Below are 19,530 nucleotides of genomic sequence, written 5' to 3' on the forward strand. Positions count from 1 at the left end.
ATTATATAATATCACGTGATTATTCGTTTGATTACGCAAAACCAACAATTGACATAAGCCTATGACAACGGGACTCCTGCAATGTTGCTTAAAGAAGCTCTTATAATCTGGGAGAATTCAGTACAATGTTTCACATATAAAAAAGAAAATAAAATAAAACCGGTTAAAATAAAGGTGTTTGCAGCCAAATGACACCCAATACCTTATAAGGCTGGTGATTCCGATAACAATATGCTTTAGAGAGGAGACAAAAATACTAATCATTTTTTTGACATTTTGCTAATTGTTAGGTATCGATTGTCGACACCCTGTTTTGCCTTACTTCCTTGATGATAAAGCTTTATCAATATCCAATCTGCAAAACTTATAATAACATTTTAAAGATGCATGGCTTCATGAGCAAATATTTCAAGGAATTCAAACTTGAGAAAGTCAAGAAAAGTAAAAAAAGATTAAAGATTCAAGAAATAGTTTACATGTTATGTGTCATTAATGATCGATTTTGCAGTATTTATCCCCATATTTATACTGTGTGCATGACAAACGCAATTAGGGCTTTTGGGGGTACATTTTGACCTCTATTTTGGTTATTTACGTGGATAGAAAATGTTGTTTGCAATGTATAAGTTACTTTCATTATTCACATCACAATGTTTTAGATATATTTCCAAGATATTCTAGCATTTTTAATATTGATACATGCTGCATTAATGCGACCGTAATTGGTTTCTTATATTTAAGAAAAGGGAGTAATTTACAATGAGCCGTTTATAGTATGTATACGTTTTCGATATGTACCTTCAAAAAAAGCGATAAACACAGGGTACCACAGGGTATGTGATTGTTCAGTAAATACAAGTAAAATGTATTTAATAAAGCATCACGTGACCGTAGTCTTAGTATCTCCTTTCTTGACAAATTCGTTATTTCAGTAGGAAGAGAATTATGAATACGTTGCTAAAAAGTTTAAATTAAAAATTCAGACATGACTTTAATTATTACCAATACCATATTATAAAATTCACCCTGGGATTAAAGGGGGAGTGGTGACCTAGTGGTTAATATGTCTGCCTCTTAACCGAGAGATCATGGGTTCGAGTCCTCATTGGGTCACGACCATGTTACTCCATATGGCATCAGTACTGGTTGGTTCCGAGCAGAGGATTTTTGAAAGTGATTAATATAAGTTGCAAGAACTTGTTTCTCAATCGAGCTTAAATAAATATGTTTAAACCAATAAGATTTATATTGACTCTTTTAATAATACATTTGAATAAATGTTTTAACAATTGACTATTTTGACACTGCATTAGATGTATCTCAACTTAGTGATGAAAATTATTTATTTCAAGAGGTGCAGTCTCACTTAAGTTTGTTCGTTTCACTTTGCTCAAATTTTCACCACATTAAGCAACAGTAATGATTAAATCTAATGACAGTATTACTGAGACGTAAACCGTTGCCATAGAAACTTTGTAATTTAATAAGCTATTCATTTGGAATAACTGAACAAGGTCAAATATGAAACGGATCCTATGAAAAATAAATCAATTATTAGGCCATTCATCAGGAAAACATATCTCTAATATATTCAGGTGTAAATATATGTAAATACGTTCAAAAGTAGTTCCATACGTCAAACGCTATGATATTTAAAAGTAAAACATTCCTTTGCTTACTTAACGTATATACTTAAATATTTAAATAAACCTAAGTTTGCTTTCTCATAAAGAATTTTTTTATAAGTATAAACATGGTTTTGACCGCTTCGAATTCCTCGGGTGATCTCTTTAACAGACACGTGCAGATGTTTACGTGCATGTTATCTCGTCGAAACAAATACAATATTCAAAATATGATAAAAAAAGCCCATATTTCAAAATACCACATAGTTGTATTAATATCACATGCATTGCCTTCTTTAGCAAACAACTATTATCTATTTAATTTCCAAGATAGTTGCTTCCCTTTCGTTTTTACGATTTTCATAATTATACTTCCAAGTATTTTCTGAATTAATAAATGAAATACATGTACACAATATATAAACAAGTCTACCTCCTATTATCGCAAGGAGGTTTGAAGCTTTGTTTGAACCTGTTCATGGACGATAGCGGTACGTGCTCTCTGGCACCGGATTAAGTGGTATTCAGAATTGATATATGACAAAAACGAACATATTGTTTTTAGAAAAAATTACATTGGATTATACAAATGTACAACTGTAAAGTATTTGAAAGCTATTTTAACTTGATTAATTTCATGTTTCTATATTTATCTTGTTGTTTTAGAGGAAAAAATATACTAATTACGAACAGCCTTGTAACACCGCACTTTGGGGTCAAACGCACTTTGGGGTCGAACCCCAAAGTGCGTTACGCACTTTGGGGTCGGACCCCATAGTGCGTTACGCACTTTGGGGTCCAATTTCGACCCCAAAGTGCGTTAAACAGGTACATATGCATTTTTCAACATCAAGCAAACGACCGCACTTTGGGGTCAGAGAAAATTTATGTTCATTATGTTTTAAATAATATAGTGTAGTCAAAGCCAATGGTAAACAAAAATCAAGGTATTAAATAGACACAAAACATGTGCCCTGAATCAATAGGGATTTAAATGGTCTTGATTAGTAAGGGAAGAACTTTCACAAATAAATCACCAAAAAAAGAATTTGTATAAATGCAGCATGCCTCCAGATTCACGCTAATTTTCATGAAAATTTTGAAAATTTATTTGAATGTATAATATTGTGGAATAACCAAAAGGAAGCAATTTGCACATTATCAATGGCACTTATAACTTACGTAAATTACCAAAAAGTTGTCAAAATATGCATAAATAGCCCTTATGTTAGTAACGCAGTAGGAATATAGTTGTAAATATTGAAAACTCAGTCATTGACCGCACATAACATGTAAAATATTACTTGAATCTTGAATCATTTTACATTTCCTATAATCGTAGTACATATTTCTCAAGTTTGATTTTACTGAAATATTTTGACTCATCTGGAGGCATGCAGCTTTAAGCTTAAAATATGTTTTTCTAAAATTTTCCATTTATTTTAAAAGAATGTACACCTTTCATTAACTCCATTGTTTTTATCTAAATGCATCATTTTCCCGTTTGTTATTTACACATTTTACAGAAATATGATAGTCTTTGCATAGACAAAGGCATAAATTATGGGTAATCTTAGTAAGACATTTCAGTAAAAAATTTGCCTGATAATATGTTAAAATAGCCATTCATTTAGCTAAATGTGACACATTAGAAACTTGACTAGGTGAAGATGCGGCTTTAAGTAGTAGTCCGTACAGGCAGTCAAAAAAATATCAACTATTTAAGTAGTCGCACATTAAGAGCGAGCTTCAGAATAATGTAATGCCCCGGTCACATATTCACGGATAATGCCACGGAAGAGCTACGGTCTAATCGTTCACGGATTACTACGGAAATGTGAAAATCCGTAGACCGCTACGGTTCCAGTACGGACACACAACGGTATGAGTACGGACTTCGACGGATTTACCACCAAAAGCCCCTGGAGAGACACGGATTGTTACGGACCGACACGGTTTGATACGGAGCGACACGAATCAGGACGGACGCACTACGGATACACTACGGTCTGCTACGGTATAAGCACGGGTTAGTACGAATAAGTACGGTCTGATACGGAGAAGAACGAATTGATACGGAGAAGAACGAATTGCCACGGATCTATACGGACCTATTATATCCGTCCACAACCTCTTGCATGCTCATTTTCAAAATGCCTCACAAGAAAAGAACACATAGAAAACGTATTGCAAAGTTCAATGATTTTGGCGGAAAGGATTCGGCCTCATCGCGTCCGACCCCAAAGACATATCAGGTCCGATTATAGTCAATTTCTTGAAGGACGCCGGATCCCCAAGAAGTTTGTCCATGAGAGCCTCATACTAAACATGAAGGGGTCTTCGAAAAAGCCTATCTTTAGCCCATCATCTCCTCTGTCTTCTCTTGATCAATACTGCTTCTCTTTTGATTTTAAAATGTGCTGTTCATTTTACAATAACATTAATTATTGTGCATGTGTATGTTTTAAGAATATGTAAAAAGCTTGTTAATAAATATTATTATCACTAAAAGGCCAGCGTCGGAGGCTTATGAGACAATTCGTTTTATGTAAATATTTACTCCAATTTCACGATCCATTCTTTTGTAAAATATGTAACATTAAAATGTTATTCTATTAATTACTGCTGTACGATATTAACATATTTTTTTTTATCTCTATGCATGTCATCAAGCAGCTCTACCACTAACTCCGCATTCTGAGCCATATCAATATACAGTTGCAGCCATTTAATGGCAATTATCGTTTATTGAATGTTCACGCAAATATGTCTGTTTTTAACTATTTATACCCTTGAAAAAGTACATGATACTTAATTTATCCGTACTACACAGTGATGGACCGTACCATTCCGTACCGTTTCGTAATGCAACGCAATAAACCGTATAAGACCGTGCTAATCCCTGCCTCTCCGTAGTACAACGTATGACAATCGTGGCTTTCCGTGACAATGCCGTATTAATCCGTATTAAAACCGTAGCTTATACGTAGGGTAACCGTACAAATACGTAGTTCTCCGTACCAAACCGTGGAAATCCTTGACAAGTTGGGGCCTACGAATCAGTACAGACTAGTACGGTTTTCGTACGGACCAGTGTGTATCAGTACGGTTTAATACGGACTAATAGGGATACGCTATGGTTGATTTTTCCGTAGCAAATTTTTGTGCATGTTCAAAAATTGTCAAGGATGGCTACGGATATACAAGGACTACTACGATTGATTACGGTTACAATACGGAGAGCTACTGACCAGTACGGGTAGCTACGGACGATGCCGGAATTCATCCGTGGCTCTTCCGTGGGTGTTTTCCGTGAATATGTGACCGGGGTATAAAATTCTCACTGGGGGTATAGAGGGGATTGTGGGGTATCGATCTCCCCGAGGTTTAAAAATAACATTTTAAAGGCCCATTATGCTTTTATTTGTTTTTCTTCAGCTTTTTAATTTGGATGTTATTTTATATTATCAAAAAAATACACATTGGCCAATTACTTGAACCATCTTTTTCATCTGTTGCTTTTTGACAATGATGAGTACAGTACTGTTATAGTGATAAGTAGTTTACATGTTTTATATGGAAGTCTATGTCTCTGATATATACATGTACATGTATATACATGTATATATATATATATATATTTTTTTTTCTAAATCAGTGGAATATAAGGACCTATTTAGATCTTTTATTGTGCATTATTGTAATACACCAGTCATTTGTAACCACCTCCCTTGCCCCCGGGGGAGTGCGGGTTAAAAAAGAATCGTGTGATGTCTGCGCTGTTCCGGGGCATAAGGCAGGAATGTTATTATCTGAATATCCCCCGCAGGGCGAAGATTTTACCAGTGGTCGGCTTGGTTTAAAGTCAATGCCCCTCCCCCCGCTATACTCAGGGGGTGGGGTTGAGTGGTGCATATTCATTCACCAATCAACAGCCCTTTCCAAATAGACACTAATATAATAGTAGATAATAATTTAAAAAAATACACTAATTATATTAAATACATATGATTTAAAAAATGGGCCGAAAAAGGTCGGCCGAAACCAGACTTGCGCGGCCAAAAACGACTGGGCCGATTCCAAAAAATGGGCCGAAATATGACCAAACTACTGTGCTAGTTTTATACTCAACTATGGGCTGTTATGAGATGTGAAGGCTGTTTTGATTGGCTAAAATATGTACGAAAAACCAAAATAAAAAATGTACGAAAAACTTTAATAAAATATGAATGCAAAGCTCAAAAAAAAAATATGAATGCAAAACTGAAAAAAAATATGTATGCAAAACTTAAATAAAAATATGTATGCAAAACTTAAATAAAAATAAATGCAAATGCCACTTTTATGCCACCGTAATTTTGTTATATGAACAAATTATTATTATTATTGGATATTTTAAGTGGTAAAATTAATGAAACTTTTATCACTTAAGCATCATCAAAGTATTGACCGCCATCTTGAACTCCACCTCAAATATTTCAATGTCGAAGATCGAAAATAAGTCAGTTCTCAGTATTTAAGCAGAATTCAGATTACACCTTTAGACCTCTGGAACCCAAAGTGCGTTGCTATGTAGCATATTAACGCACTTTGGGGTCAATTTCTCGATTTTGACCCCAAAGTGCGTTTGACCCCAAAGTGCGGTGCGAAGTTTAACGCACTTTGGGGTCGGACCCCAAAGTGCGTTTGACCCCAAAGTGCGGTGTTACACAGCCTTATATAATTGTATTATGTCAATGTAGTTTGACTAATCAAATTAGTAGATCTATATACAGAAAGATACAAAAAGTATTTGATTCTACCAGCTTTTGTGTGTAACTCTTAAGAAATAAGCACTTAAGTTTATGCTTTAATCATATCCTTAAAGCAAACTGTGGCACGCAACTAACCATGCAAATATATATTTGAGTTTGTTTGAACGATAGTTTTCAGCTGATTTTTCAGTAATTGTGAAAAAATATGGTGACTGTTTTGCTCTTGTATAAACCTTTTAACTGTTTCCTATTTTTTTGTTAAACATTCGAATGAAAGTCGATTTCACGCATATGACAAATCTATTGGATGGAAATATTTGAATACGGTTAATATCAAGAATAGAAAATTAAATATAGATTCAATGCTAACACTACCTATTGGCAAAATGCATAACATGATTCATGTTTAAATATTTGTCGAGCCATTGGCAATGGGGCGTCTTTCTTAGATTCAAATAGCATGTCTCCATATTCATGCCGAAATTTCATGAAAATTAAAAAAAAATGTACATGTATTTAAAAGTACAATATTGTAAATAGATCTCATTGCGAACGGCACTTACAATCTACGAAAATTCCCCCAAAAAGAAGCCAAAATAAGCAAAAATAGCCGTTTCTGTGTTAGTCACACAGTTAAAAATATGGTGATAAATACTTCAGTCATTTATTGCACATAATATGTAAATTACTACTTGAATCTGTAATCTTTTTCTTAAAATCTTAGTACATTTTTCTCAAATTAACTTTCTTGAAATATTTTGGCGCATCTGGAGGCATGAATTTAAAGTTTAAACTTGAAAGACACATTCGATAATAAAAATTTTACGTTAATACATAATATACTCGTATATACTTACTGAAATTGTGAGCTTTTTGTTTAAAAATTTACACGACTATTTCACAAATTTACAATGATAGTATTTATTTTCGAAATCTAGATTGAAATAGTATGAAAGGAAATCGGTTGGTATTTAGGCCCCCTCCCCCTTAGACATCTAAACCATGTTTAAAAATGAGGTCACATGGGCTGTAAAGAATTGAATTAGCTCAACTTTATAGGAGATCAAATTTTTATATAAAAATAGATAGAAAGAGAATCACTTAAGAACGTATAAAACGGCAAAATTGAAAATGTTGCAAATGCAGTTCAATTCTGGTATTTTTTACTCGACTAACGGATTATCAATTATTTATTTTTGTTAAATGTATATCCATTAACCCTCGAAAAGAGAAGATCTGTTCAAGTGCAATGATACAAAGTTTAAGTGAGTCTGTTCATTAAAGAAAACATTCTCATGCCCGTTAGCACCGGCTTAAATAGAATACAATACAACAAATGAAAAGGCTATACATAACTTGTTATTTAAGCAAAGTTTTAAGGATCCTGTAACACAGTTTTTATGGTTTTATATAATAAATAAGATGCTCAAATTAAGATTTATTGATATTGTAAGTTCCAAAAAGCATTATTTATAAAGATATTACCGAATTTAACATTTCATGTCAATAAAGGGAGGTAATTAGAAATTTATTTTCTATAAAACCTTAGTCAAATTTTTCAATAAAAAATGAATGCATATATTTTAATGATTACATATAATATGGAAAAATATTTGCAGTATGTATTTTACATATTCTTCGATGTTTGAAAATTGTTTTATAAGCATAATTATATACATATATAAAATTTCACTTAAGTGTGGTAACAACCTACAACATACAGGATCTTTAAAGGGATTTTGGTGCGTTCTTAATGTCTAAGCAATTTTCATTTAGTGGTGCTCGCGCTATTCATGCATCCGTTTCGGTCATTTAGATCTTAAGTCACTATTATTTTATATATCAATGTTGTAAACATTATCATATTTATCTTCAACAAAATTCAACATTCAGTCTTTACCTTTTCGTCAGTCTCTAAAATTAGTATAGATTTAAAATGTTAACGTGCACCAGTAAGCGTAGACTTAGCGTTTGTAAATCTTTTAAATAGCGCGCTCTTTGTTAAATAGTTGCGCATGTGTACAGATAACTTTCGTTATCATATTTGACCTTTTTATAACCCTTTAGTTTTATAACGTATAATTTACTCCTTCGTTTGTAAAGTTTTGTGAAAATGTCGAATTTAAACAAAGTTGATTTTGTTACGGGCATGAGGAGGTTGTTTTATGTTGTGTCCCCGAATGAGACTACGTTTAGAACACCGGAAGAAGTGCCAAAGTACATAAATGAGGTTTGTTTACAGTGTTTATTTAACGATTCGTACTCGATTTTATTCGTCACTAATTCATTTAGTACACTCTAAGATTCGTTTATTGGACTATACTTTGTTTATTAATATTAAAAGCTTATATATGTATAAAAATATTCTTTCTGTTTTAGCTTGAAATTTTTATTAAATAACATTAGTTTAAACATTTATTTTAGCTCTATTCCGTAACAAGTACTTTATATCAATTACTTTTAAGTTTACTTCCTGGAACTTACAAGAGGTTGTGCCATATGAGGAATCATAGTCGTGACCCAAGTAGGGTTCGGACCTATGATCCCTGATATGAGAGGCAGATACCTTTACCACTAGATCAACGCTCCTCTCGAATTACATCACAGTATATATTCAACTGTATTGTATTCTCCGACAATATAATTTATGACTCCTATCTACATTCAGGCTACGCCATTTTTCTTTGTGTTTATGGCCATTGAGACGGTGATTTCGATATTAAAACAAGACAAAAAGGTTAGAATGAATGATGCTTTCACTTCACTTAGCGCTGGAATGTTTTCTCGATTACCTTTGTAAGTAAAGTTTGTGATATTCGTGTGTATATGTGCTAATTCTTTATTGAAATTTACTCATCATAATAAGCACAAGAGTGTAATATTTTTTTCAGTGAATCATTTTGACTAGAAGAAAAAAGCAAAAAACAATAATAACAGTTGAAGGAATTATAACTTGCTAGATGAATAAATCAATGTTGATGAAAGTTTAAAGAAATGCACCAACAGGAAAAGAAATGTATGACCAAGCAGATAGTTGTGGTGTGCCTAATTTATATTGTACGGAGGGAAATCTTAGGTCTGCCTCCGTCAGTAAAGCTTGAAAGTCACCATATGATCTTTCTCGTGTGGTTCGACGTAATTACCGAACAATGCCCCCCCCCCCCCCAAAAAAAAAGAGAACAACCAAAAAGAAATAATATATAAAAACAATTATAAAAAAAATATATATATTATAAAAACGTTATGTTTCTGTTTCAGACTTATTACTCGATCTATTACAATAGCAGGCTACTCCTGGGTTTACGATCACTACTGTATCAAAGAGTTACCCTGGGAGAGCCCCTGGGTTTGGTGGTTTACCTTCCTGGGAGTGGACATGGCCTACTACTGGTTCCACAGATTTGCTCATGGTAATGGATAAACGTTTTTTGTTGTTGTTGTTTCCATACCTTTTAAAATGTAACCTATTGATTTCTAGCATTTGCAACACGTGATGTTGCAATGTAAATCATTATTGGATATAATCTTATCGATGTAGTCTCGTTTCTAATTCCGAGTCCATAAGTATCAAATTCATGCTATACTTGCAGTTACTGTATTTGTGATGGAATACACTGTTTGTTGATTTTTTAATTGTTTTCTTTGATTTAATTAATGTGTTTCTCCTGAAGGGCTGGTGGTATGAAATAAAAGAGTTCACTATACATTTTGGAGAACCATACTGATTTTTTGGACTTATACACAGCTGCAACACCTATATTGGAGTTGGCTAGCGGTTTTTCTGACATTGGTCGATAGAATTCAATATTGTACCCAAGGTGTTAGTTAAAAAAAACTCATAGTATTTTACATTAAGCACTTAAACACATTACACAACATTGCTTTTTAAACTTAACATGACATGACTTAACTTAGATGAAACACAACTTGTAGGGATTTTAACATTTATCAGTAATATTATTCACATACTTTTTGTATTTATTTCAGAGGTGAATATTATGTGGTCTTTCCATCAAACACACCACAGTTCGGAGGATTATAATTTTTCTACGGCCCTCAGACAGTCTTGGTTGCAAGTTTACACATCATGGGTAAGATGACTTTCTCCTAGTCCAATTGATGCAATTAATAGAATGCTTTGAACATGGTGATAATGATTATAATAAGATTTTTTTCATTAACTGATTAAATTTGAGAAGAACAAAACAACTTACAGCATCAAAAGTATTTTGATTTTGAAGTGATTTTAAGCTTGATATAATTATGGTGTTATTTACAATCATAACTCACAATTGTTTTGTACTTTTACAGGTGTTTTATCTACCAATGGCTCTATTTGTTCCCCCAGCTGTGTTCCTGGCACATCAAGAGCTAAACATTCTATACCAATTTTGGATACATACCCAGGTAAAATTAAGTTACATATTGACAGTTTAGAGAAATAAATCCAGTTATCATGCGGAAGGTCGATGTTTTATCAAGATACCCGCTAGTGCCTGAAATTATACATAAAGGAAAGTCTTAGATCTAGTTCTCTAATACTAAAAGTCAGAAAGCTACATACGATTTTATCCCTATAACTTGAAACTATATCCCTATAACTTAAAACTATATCCCTTAAACTTATAGCTATATTCCTATAATTTGAAGTTATATCCCTATAACATACAACTCGATCAAAAACACATTATTCTAAAATCTGTGATAATGTCATCTTACTGTAAGAAGTTCTCCGATTTTTTTATCTTTAATGTGATGTTTTCTTTGATCATAGATACTATCAAGTAAAAAATATTTATACCCCTTGCAGAAAATATTCTCCAATGAAAAGATCAAACATTTATGTCTCGAAGTAAGTTAAATAAGACATTGTATGTGCATTCTATGCTAAATGAGGGTCCAATAGCTCTTTCAAGCATTGATAGTATGAAGCCCAGACATGTCTCCATTCATGTCCTTAAATGTAATTATCTGCTGAAAGGTGACCTATAAATCTTGTATTCATTAATTCACTGAATGATATTAAATATGTATTCAAGTCGATTTTTGTTTAATTAAAGAAGACATTCAACCATATGGACCATTATCATTTCTTTGAAGGGCATAGAAAGAGTTTTTTGGGGGTTTGTGTTGCGTTTTAGCTAATTACATATCCTTTCCAAATTACAAAATTAGTTCTTTCGTCCCTTACTTTCTGAATTTTGATAAATCATGTTCGTTTTATAGTTTGGTTCTATATTTTAATTTCAGTATGTGAAAAGTCTAGGACCTTTAGAATATATATTCAACACACCGAGCCATCACCGTGTACATCATGGAAGAAACCCTTATTGTATTGACAAAAACTACGCCGGTACTCTCATTATTTGGGACAGATTATTTGGTACATGTACATTTATTTCACTTCTCTTTCTATATGTAATTACAAATTGCTCAAAGGTCTTTTTAATAAGTTGTTTCCATGGCGTATGTAGAGTTGTCATATTTTAGTCTCCTACCTGATGCATTAGACGGACCATCAAAGTCTTCCTTGTTTTAAGCTCTTACAATTTATGTAAGAATCTTTCCGAAAGAACTTAAGTATTTTGGATGGTGATGCATATCACCAAAACGTAGTTCTTGTTGACTTATAAGTAACTGTCAAGAATTAATATTAATACCTCATTTCAGTTAACCTTTGGTGATTGACTTTAACATCCCTTGTTAGAAATCAGATGTAACTAAAATAGTGTAATGTTAGTGTAATAACATTTAGTCCACATATCATACTATCAATATTAATATTACTTACAGGAACATTTGCAGCTGAGTCAGAAGAAGTAGCATATGGACTAACTCATCCTCTCAATTCATTTGAACCATTTACTGTTCAGGTATTTTAATATTCAAATACTTCATAAGTCTGTACTTTACCCCACTTGTGACGTTTATACTTTATCAGTACTTAGATCATCAGCATAACTTTTTAGTACACTTTGAAAATTATTCAAGGCTAACGATTGGACTAGTGATTTGAAAACAACTTCTTTGTTTGGCTCTTGATATGCCATATCAATAACTAAAGGCAAAGTTTTCATTTCATTTCATATTTATTGTTAGCTCCATTGACCATAAAAGTATTGTAAATAAGTGATTACAAGATGATTGCCCTTATTTCTATTTTGCATTTTCACTACATGCAATGTGTCAATAGTAATTTGAACTAGTACGAGATGAAAAGAAATAAATCTGTAGAAAGAGTGATCCCCAAAAGCATTAATCACAACAAAATTGCATGAAAATTGCAGACTCGGTTTGATTGAATCTGTACATGAGGGATAATGAAAAAGTGCAACATTGTGTATATTTGAAACTACTTTCTGGCAACAATCATCGCCAGTTCACTGCTATCGTAGACAAAACAACCAATATGTCTTGTAGTTGTTTTTATATCGGAACTATTTCAAAATGTATTGAACTGTATTTATATATCATTTTTCAAGTTCGGCTATCTAAAGTACCTTCTTGGTAGAGCATTAGATATGAAAGGCGTTACAAATTGGGTAAAGAATTTCCTGTACGGACCTGGCTGGCTTCCTGGCAAACCTAGAACAGGGGATATAAATGATATACCAAAGGTAATATTATAACTTTTTCTCTGTTCGGTTTAATATTTTATTTTTGTCATTGTTAAAACAAGAATGTATAAATGGTTTCAATTGTTATATTAAAATGAATAGTAACTTTGAAATAATATGATATGGGTGTAACTTTCCTTAAAATGGAATGGCCCATGCACGGAATCATTGCTTAACATTTTCCTACTTTAAATATCAGCATTATATTTTGTTTCGGAACATTTTGATCAGTTAACATACAATAGTCTCGTGGGTTTAATAACAGACACTTTATATTGTACAACTTTTCAAGAATCAATAATAAGATTATGGAAACCACATAATTTTACTGCTTAAAATTCTTATAGAATTCCTTCATGAAATATAGCATTATACCTTTAATTGAAATGATATACATATAGTGAAAGGTATATGAGATATTTCCATGTACATTTTAGATCGAGAAACCGGTTAAAAGATATTCTGTGCAGTTGCCACAATGGAAGTCAGTTTATGTGTTTATTCATTTCCTATTGTTTTCCATTGCTTATCAAGAGTTAATGGCAAGACGAGCTGTATGTATAACTTAAAATGAGCCGCGTCATGACAAAATCAACATAGTGCGTTTGCGACCAGCATGGATCCAGACCAGCCTGCGCATACGCGCAGTCTGATCAGGATTTTTTACAAACCCTATTACAAGTAGAGAAACTGACAGCGAACAGCATGGATCCTGATCAGACTGCGCGGATGCGCAGGCTGGTCTGGATCCATGCTTGTCGCAAACCCATTATGTTGGTTTTGTCGTGACACGGCTCAAATATGTAATATTTTAATTGTGCATAAATTTGTTTGTTGGATATAGCAACAGTTTTGATTAAGTTGCCCCCCTTTAATTCGCTCTCTTGTCCTTGCATTATTTGGAACGTAATAGTTTAGTCGTTTGTCACATTGTTACAACTTTGTAAAATCTTTGAATTCATGTTCCTTAAACTGCGTGAGTTACAATATAAAACCTTTATTATCAATAAATAAAAAAGAGTTAGTGCTGCTGAGTACAAATGTAAAGTAAAAAATACAGCTTTCTGTTGTTGTTCTTGCAGACTTTATCACAGACGTCTGTTCTGATATTTCTGGTGTACTGTTTCTACAACCTTACATGTTTTGGCCGTTTGTTCGACGACAGGTTTGAATTTTCAATTTAGAAAAAATTTCCGTACATACCTAACAACGCAAAGTAGTTCTCACTCAAAACTACTTAAAAACCAGCAATTTAAAAGAAAACACATTTTTTTGTTACAAGTGTCCAACAAATTACTACACATTCAAACTTTAAAAGTATCGTTGGCTTATAGAATTGTCAATAAATGCACACTCATAAATTACGCGGATGAATATGATTTTTATTAATGAAAATGCTATTTTTAGCGATGTCGATTACCGAATACTACACAAATAAATCTGACTGCCGAGTAGTTGAATATATAGTTTCTACATGTAATTGGACTGTTTGGGCGAGAAGATTTTGCTAAATTATTTACTTCAATTTTAAACAACAGGTTTTTCCTGAACAAAATACCTCGAAATTACCCTTACCCGAAATGAAACGGAAATTCTAATTTAGAATGACTTGATTTTATTCATCCTGTGCGGCTTTAAAAACCCGAAATGCAATGGAAATTCTAAATTTACAATGACTTGATTTTATTCAGCCTTTGTTTTAAAAACTTCTCCGTGGTGCAGTGGTAACGCGCTCGTTTAATGTGTGAGAGGTCTGGAGTTCAAATCCCAGTCGAGTCAACATCTTTTTTAATTCTTTTTTTAGTGTCTTTGTTAAGGAAATAGCCATGATATGCAAGGATAAAGTGTGGCTATCATAAAAAATGAACATAAATGATTTTTTTGATGCAACTCTAGTTATGCAAAATTCCGTATGTATCAAACAACAGGAACTTGACATTTAATCAATAGAATCACAAAATATGCGTGTATTAGTGATATAGCCCTTATATCTATATTAAAAACATAGAGATAAGGGCTATATCACTAATACACGCATATTTTGTGATCTATTTATTAAATGTCAAGTTCCTGTGATCAAACTCTGGTGCCCTGCAAGATGAATTATAGTACATAAAAATAAACTTACACAGGAAAACACATACAGATATATAAACAGTACGATTTAGATTGCAAAGATCAGAAAATACCACAGAGCTTGCAGCCCTTTGATTCATTAAAAGGAAAAGGAGTCTTTGTGAAAAAATAACAAACTCAAATCTTTTCGGTAGCGCTTTCAATGCTTGCGCGTATCAGCAGTCGAATGATTTAATCATGCATTTCACATTTTCAACTGTTTTGTAAATTACTCTGTCTCCTTTTTAAATATGTGTACTTACATGTTTATTTTCTAGTTGAATGAATTGATAAAGGTGTCTGCACTTCTGGAAAAATTGCGCGAAATACATTAACGCATATTCTTATTATCTTTAATTCTAGTTGCAATATTCATTTAGAATTAATATTGTTTTGTTGTCAAGTTATATGAATTTTCTGTGACAATATTAATTATATTAAAACCTTTTAATATATTTTCATTTTAAAGCAAGTCAGCAAACTTCTATGAACTAACAAGATGCGTTTTGTTTTTGGTTGGTGAAATGGTCGGATGTAAACTTGGCCTGTATGGTGAGAACGGATATAGGCCATGGTTTATGTACGGGTTCCAGTGGTGTTTTGCCTTCTCCATTGCCGTGTGGATAGCCCAAATTGTACAGGCGGGAAATGCCAAAGAAGAAGTCTGGCATAAGGAAGCCCAGACAAAGAAAGTGCAATAGAATAAATAAAATAAAATGTGATGTGTTTATATTTATGTAGTATTGATTTGTTTTTAATTGGCCAAGTCTCAAATACAATTTGATCAATTATGTAAAATAAATGCAGGAAATATAAAAAGTATTTTATATAAATAATAATGTATAAACTTGGTCTACCTCTATATGATATTGTGATTAATGAAATATGACATGAATATGACAGGAAATTGTGACGGCAGAAGAGGGCTGCGTTCTGTGAAGTACATGTATCATTATCTTGTTGATTTTTGTCTCATATTTTTCAGTTTATCTAAACAACATAGAACTCCTTATAAATACTGTCAAGTGTCTAGTTTTATTTACGAGTACTAATTGTGAAATCCTTTTAACTGACAATGGAACGCCTCGAACTCAATGCAAAGACAATGCCTCTTTCATAAATTCAGCAAATATTGGTTTAGAATCATTGCTACCACTGTATATAAAGGTTATTAATTCTTAGAAAGCACTTTGATTATTGAATTGATTATTGATTTTAAAATGTATGTGTGGTGTATATCAAACCAGTAGAACCGCTATTGATATCATGTAAATATTAATTCAACACATTTGAATGAAATTAATATGAAAATACATGTATGTAATTTAGGAAGTAAACACATATTTTTTGGTGATATTTTGTAAATTGGTCTTGATATTTTACTCTGTAGATTGTTTTCAATGAGCGACAAACTCTTCAGTAGTTTTTTAAATATGATAAATATGATATAAATAGTGTGTACATATTTTTTTTAATGTTTAAGAAAATTTGTGTCAAAGTAAAATATACATGTATTCGCTTTTTATTATGTAATTATCTGTGATAAAACATGATTTTGTTGAATAACATATTGCTTTGTTTTTCTATACTGAATCTAACCGATTCTTTATCTAGAAGGACCGCAGTGATATTAACTTATATAAAGTTCTGCCTGAGTGGCGGTCTGGCCTTGTGGTTAACGTGTCGGACAAGTAATCTAAGGATTGCTGACCGCGTGGGCTCAAATCCTGTCTGGGGCAAGCCGTTGTTTTTTTAAGAAAGAACATTTATATTTATTGCTTAGTACTGGTTGGTCCCCGGAACGTAATAATTTTATAGCTTCCAACACATTCGAACTAAATCAAATTTGTATAAACTAAAAGTCCTGTTTTGACTTTTAAGCAGAGTTGACATGACATTGAAATTGCAAAACATGATCTTGGCCTTCGACTGTCGCATGAACAAAACCTGTTGTCAATTGCAGACTTATGGTTAGGAAGTCAGACGTGTATCAAAATATGACTCAGTAACATTTTAGCGGCCATCTTGAATTTTGGCGGCCATCTTGATTTTTTTACAAAGTGGATCCCAGGTGGACAGGCGATAACTATACTGAATCTTTTTGAATGGTGTTAAACTGACATCTGCACAAATGGCACTTGTGGTTCCTTATGTTGTTCTTTATGCCAATTTAATATAACTTTAACAAAAAAGAAACAACATAATTAATAAATGTTCCTTATATTTATCTTATGCAAACCTCACGTCTGTTTGAGCGCACCAAGCAAGAAAACTCTTATTCATTTTAAATATCATTTCAATATATCCAATGATGATTTCTCTCCCTTTGTTGCTCCCATATCCATAACTTAATGCTGCATGTGGTAGCGAAAACTATTGGTGCCCAGAATCATCTCAAGGGAGAAAACTCATTTATCATGTGAGTATTTTTCATTCCGATGAATATGTAAACTGTTGATATTGTTTATTCTAATATGATGGTTTGATAAACGAAGTAAAAATGCGCCTACTTTTGTTGGTGTTGTAAAACATAAATGTTTAATTATTCTATAGAAATAAGTATTTGTTATTATCAATATTAGATTACAATAACTTATCTTATGGACGTTTTATTCAGGGGTCCGTTATAATGCATATTGTATAATGAACATTGATTTGTCTATGATGTAGTGGTTGCTGATTTTGTCTCTTTTTCAGTACATGAACTTATATGGATTAGAATCAATTTGGGACTGTGAATCAGGCCAGCCGGGTTCAATGCCCGGATAGTGCAGGCCACTTTCGTTGTGATTGATCATGAAATCTTTTCTATGATCATTCACACTGTACCTCAGCTCTGGTATGTACAGAAGTTTCTGTTCCTTGCGAAACTGAAGGCAACTAGTACTGGTTAACTGCTTGACAGCCTGCCCAGGAACGATTGTTTTGGCTGAATTGTACACTTGTAATTTCAATGTGGCTTACTACTGTGATCCGGTGTGAAAACTACCACAACCATCAATCAATTTGGCACCTAACAACATTTCATAAAAGGAAGCTATATATAGCAAGCCAACGGAAGTTCGATAGTTTTACCAAGATGACCGGCCGCGTTGAGGGATACCAGGTGGAGTCTTCATCCACCAGTAAAGCTGGGTAGTCGCCAAATGACCGAGCATAAACTGATTAAAGCTTGACATTTAGAGCAAAAACTATAAACAGCCTTCCATTTTAATATTAAAAACTTTCTGAACCCACAATAAGTGAATCTGGTTAAAATGGCATTGTTGTAGAAAAAGGATTTCCAAAAGTGCATATTTCAGCAAAATCTAAAAAAGATATAATATTTTATCATAATTTTACAACACCTTTCAGCAAATGTGTTATGATCAATATCAATGGTATACAGTATAGTTTAATATAGCTTTAAAAGGTGTTATAATCATTATATTATGTACAGACCTGTCTTCACGCTACTTCGCACTGTAATAAGAAGAGTGTCAGACTGGTTGAGCCTCCAGGTGTTACTGTGATTGCTGATACAATAACACTTTTGTGGTGTATTGTATTTTATACCGATATTTTTTTTTTCGTTGGCGATACAGTATATAATTATGTATCTATCATTTTATCTGAGTCACCAATATCTGTTATCTTTACGATATTATCCAATATTCACTGGAATGTCAGTATACACAATTCTTGTGAAAAATATAACCCCCGATAGCAGCTAAAAGAACAAACATATTAAGGAAAAAATGCAGTCCTAGATTGATTGAGTTCGTACAAAATGTCATCATCTCATAAAGTCATTGCTTCGACTTAACCACTATTCAGTTTTCAACACAAGAGGTATTTCGACTTAAGCAGGATTCAAACTTCAACACTAGAAGTATTTCGACTTAACGGTATACAATCTTCAACACTAGAAGTATTTTGACTTAAGCAGGATTCAAACTTAAACATTAAAAGTATTTAAATTATTGGAATCACGGAACCCAACCAAAGCTGTAACAAAGCCAAAATGGAAAACAGAATCAATTGGCATTAAATTAAGAACGTACATAACTTATAACTTTCTTTTGTTAATGAGCATTTTTAAGGGCTACTGGCATTAATGAAATGCATATGCCACATACAAAAAGGAGTTAGGCCAGCCTTGTTACCTTGCAATCTTAGGAAATTCGAAGCAGATTTTACTCCTTTAGCCTGCCTGCATTTCCGTGCAATTTAGGGACTAAAGTGACCTAAACATGGGTAAAGAAACTCATTTTCAGAGGCAAATAACTAAAAAGTAAGATGGTACCAAAATTATGACCCATAACTTTCTTTCTGTGAAATTGTGTCAATTAGAATTCTTTTTAATAATGCAACCCTGCGTTAGTTTAAATTTTCACAATAATATTTTGAAAACCTGATACGTAGAGAGATATAAATTTG

The 19,530-nt window shown here is 32.8% G+C and overlaps 1 protein-coding gene across 1 annotated transcript; it reads left to right on the forward strand.

Annotated features, from left to right (window-relative positions):
- Window positions 1-8,410: 8,410 nt before the first annotated feature.
- On the forward strand, window positions 8,411-14,180 carry LOC132759712 (alkylglycerol monooxygenase-like). Its single transcript, XM_060751534.1, has 10 exons — window positions 8,411-8,609; window positions 9,048-9,175; window positions 9,638-9,789; window positions 10,367-10,470; window positions 10,691-10,786; window positions 11,630-11,762; window positions 12,173-12,252; window positions 12,862-12,996; window positions 13,434-13,550; window positions 14,079-14,180. Exons 1-10 carry the CDS (start codon window positions 8,493-8,495, stop codon window positions 14,178-14,180), a joined length of 1,164 nt encoding a protein of 387 aa, XP_060607517.1. The 5' UTR covers window positions 8,411-8,492.
- The last annotated feature ends 5,350 nt before the right edge of the window (window positions 14,181-19,530 follow it).

Source organism: Ruditapes philippinarum, unplaced genomic scaffold, assembly GCF_026571515.1.
Source record: "Ruditapes philippinarum isolate M1 unplaced genomic scaffold, ASM2657151v2 ctg1465_1_1_1_1, whole genome shotgun sequence".
NCBI lineage: Eukaryota > Metazoa > Mollusca > Bivalvia > Venerida > Veneridae > Ruditapes > Ruditapes philippinarum.

What these genes read in the sequence shown, in the direction of transcription:
- LOC132759712 (XM_060751534.1), top strand. Translation starts at nt 8,493, where the DNA reads ATGTCGAATTTAAACAAAGTTGATTTTGTTACGGGCATGAGGAGGTTG. An exon ending in TGCAAGTTTACACATCATGG is followed by an intron (nt 10,471 to 10,690) that starts GTAAGATGACTT and finishes GTACTTTTACAG; the next exon opens with GTGTTTTATCTACCAATGGC. An exon ending in ATATAAATGATATACCAAAG is followed by an intron (nt 12,997 to 13,433) that starts GTAATATTATAA and finishes TGTACATTTTAG; the next exon opens with ATCGAGAAACCGGTTAAAAG.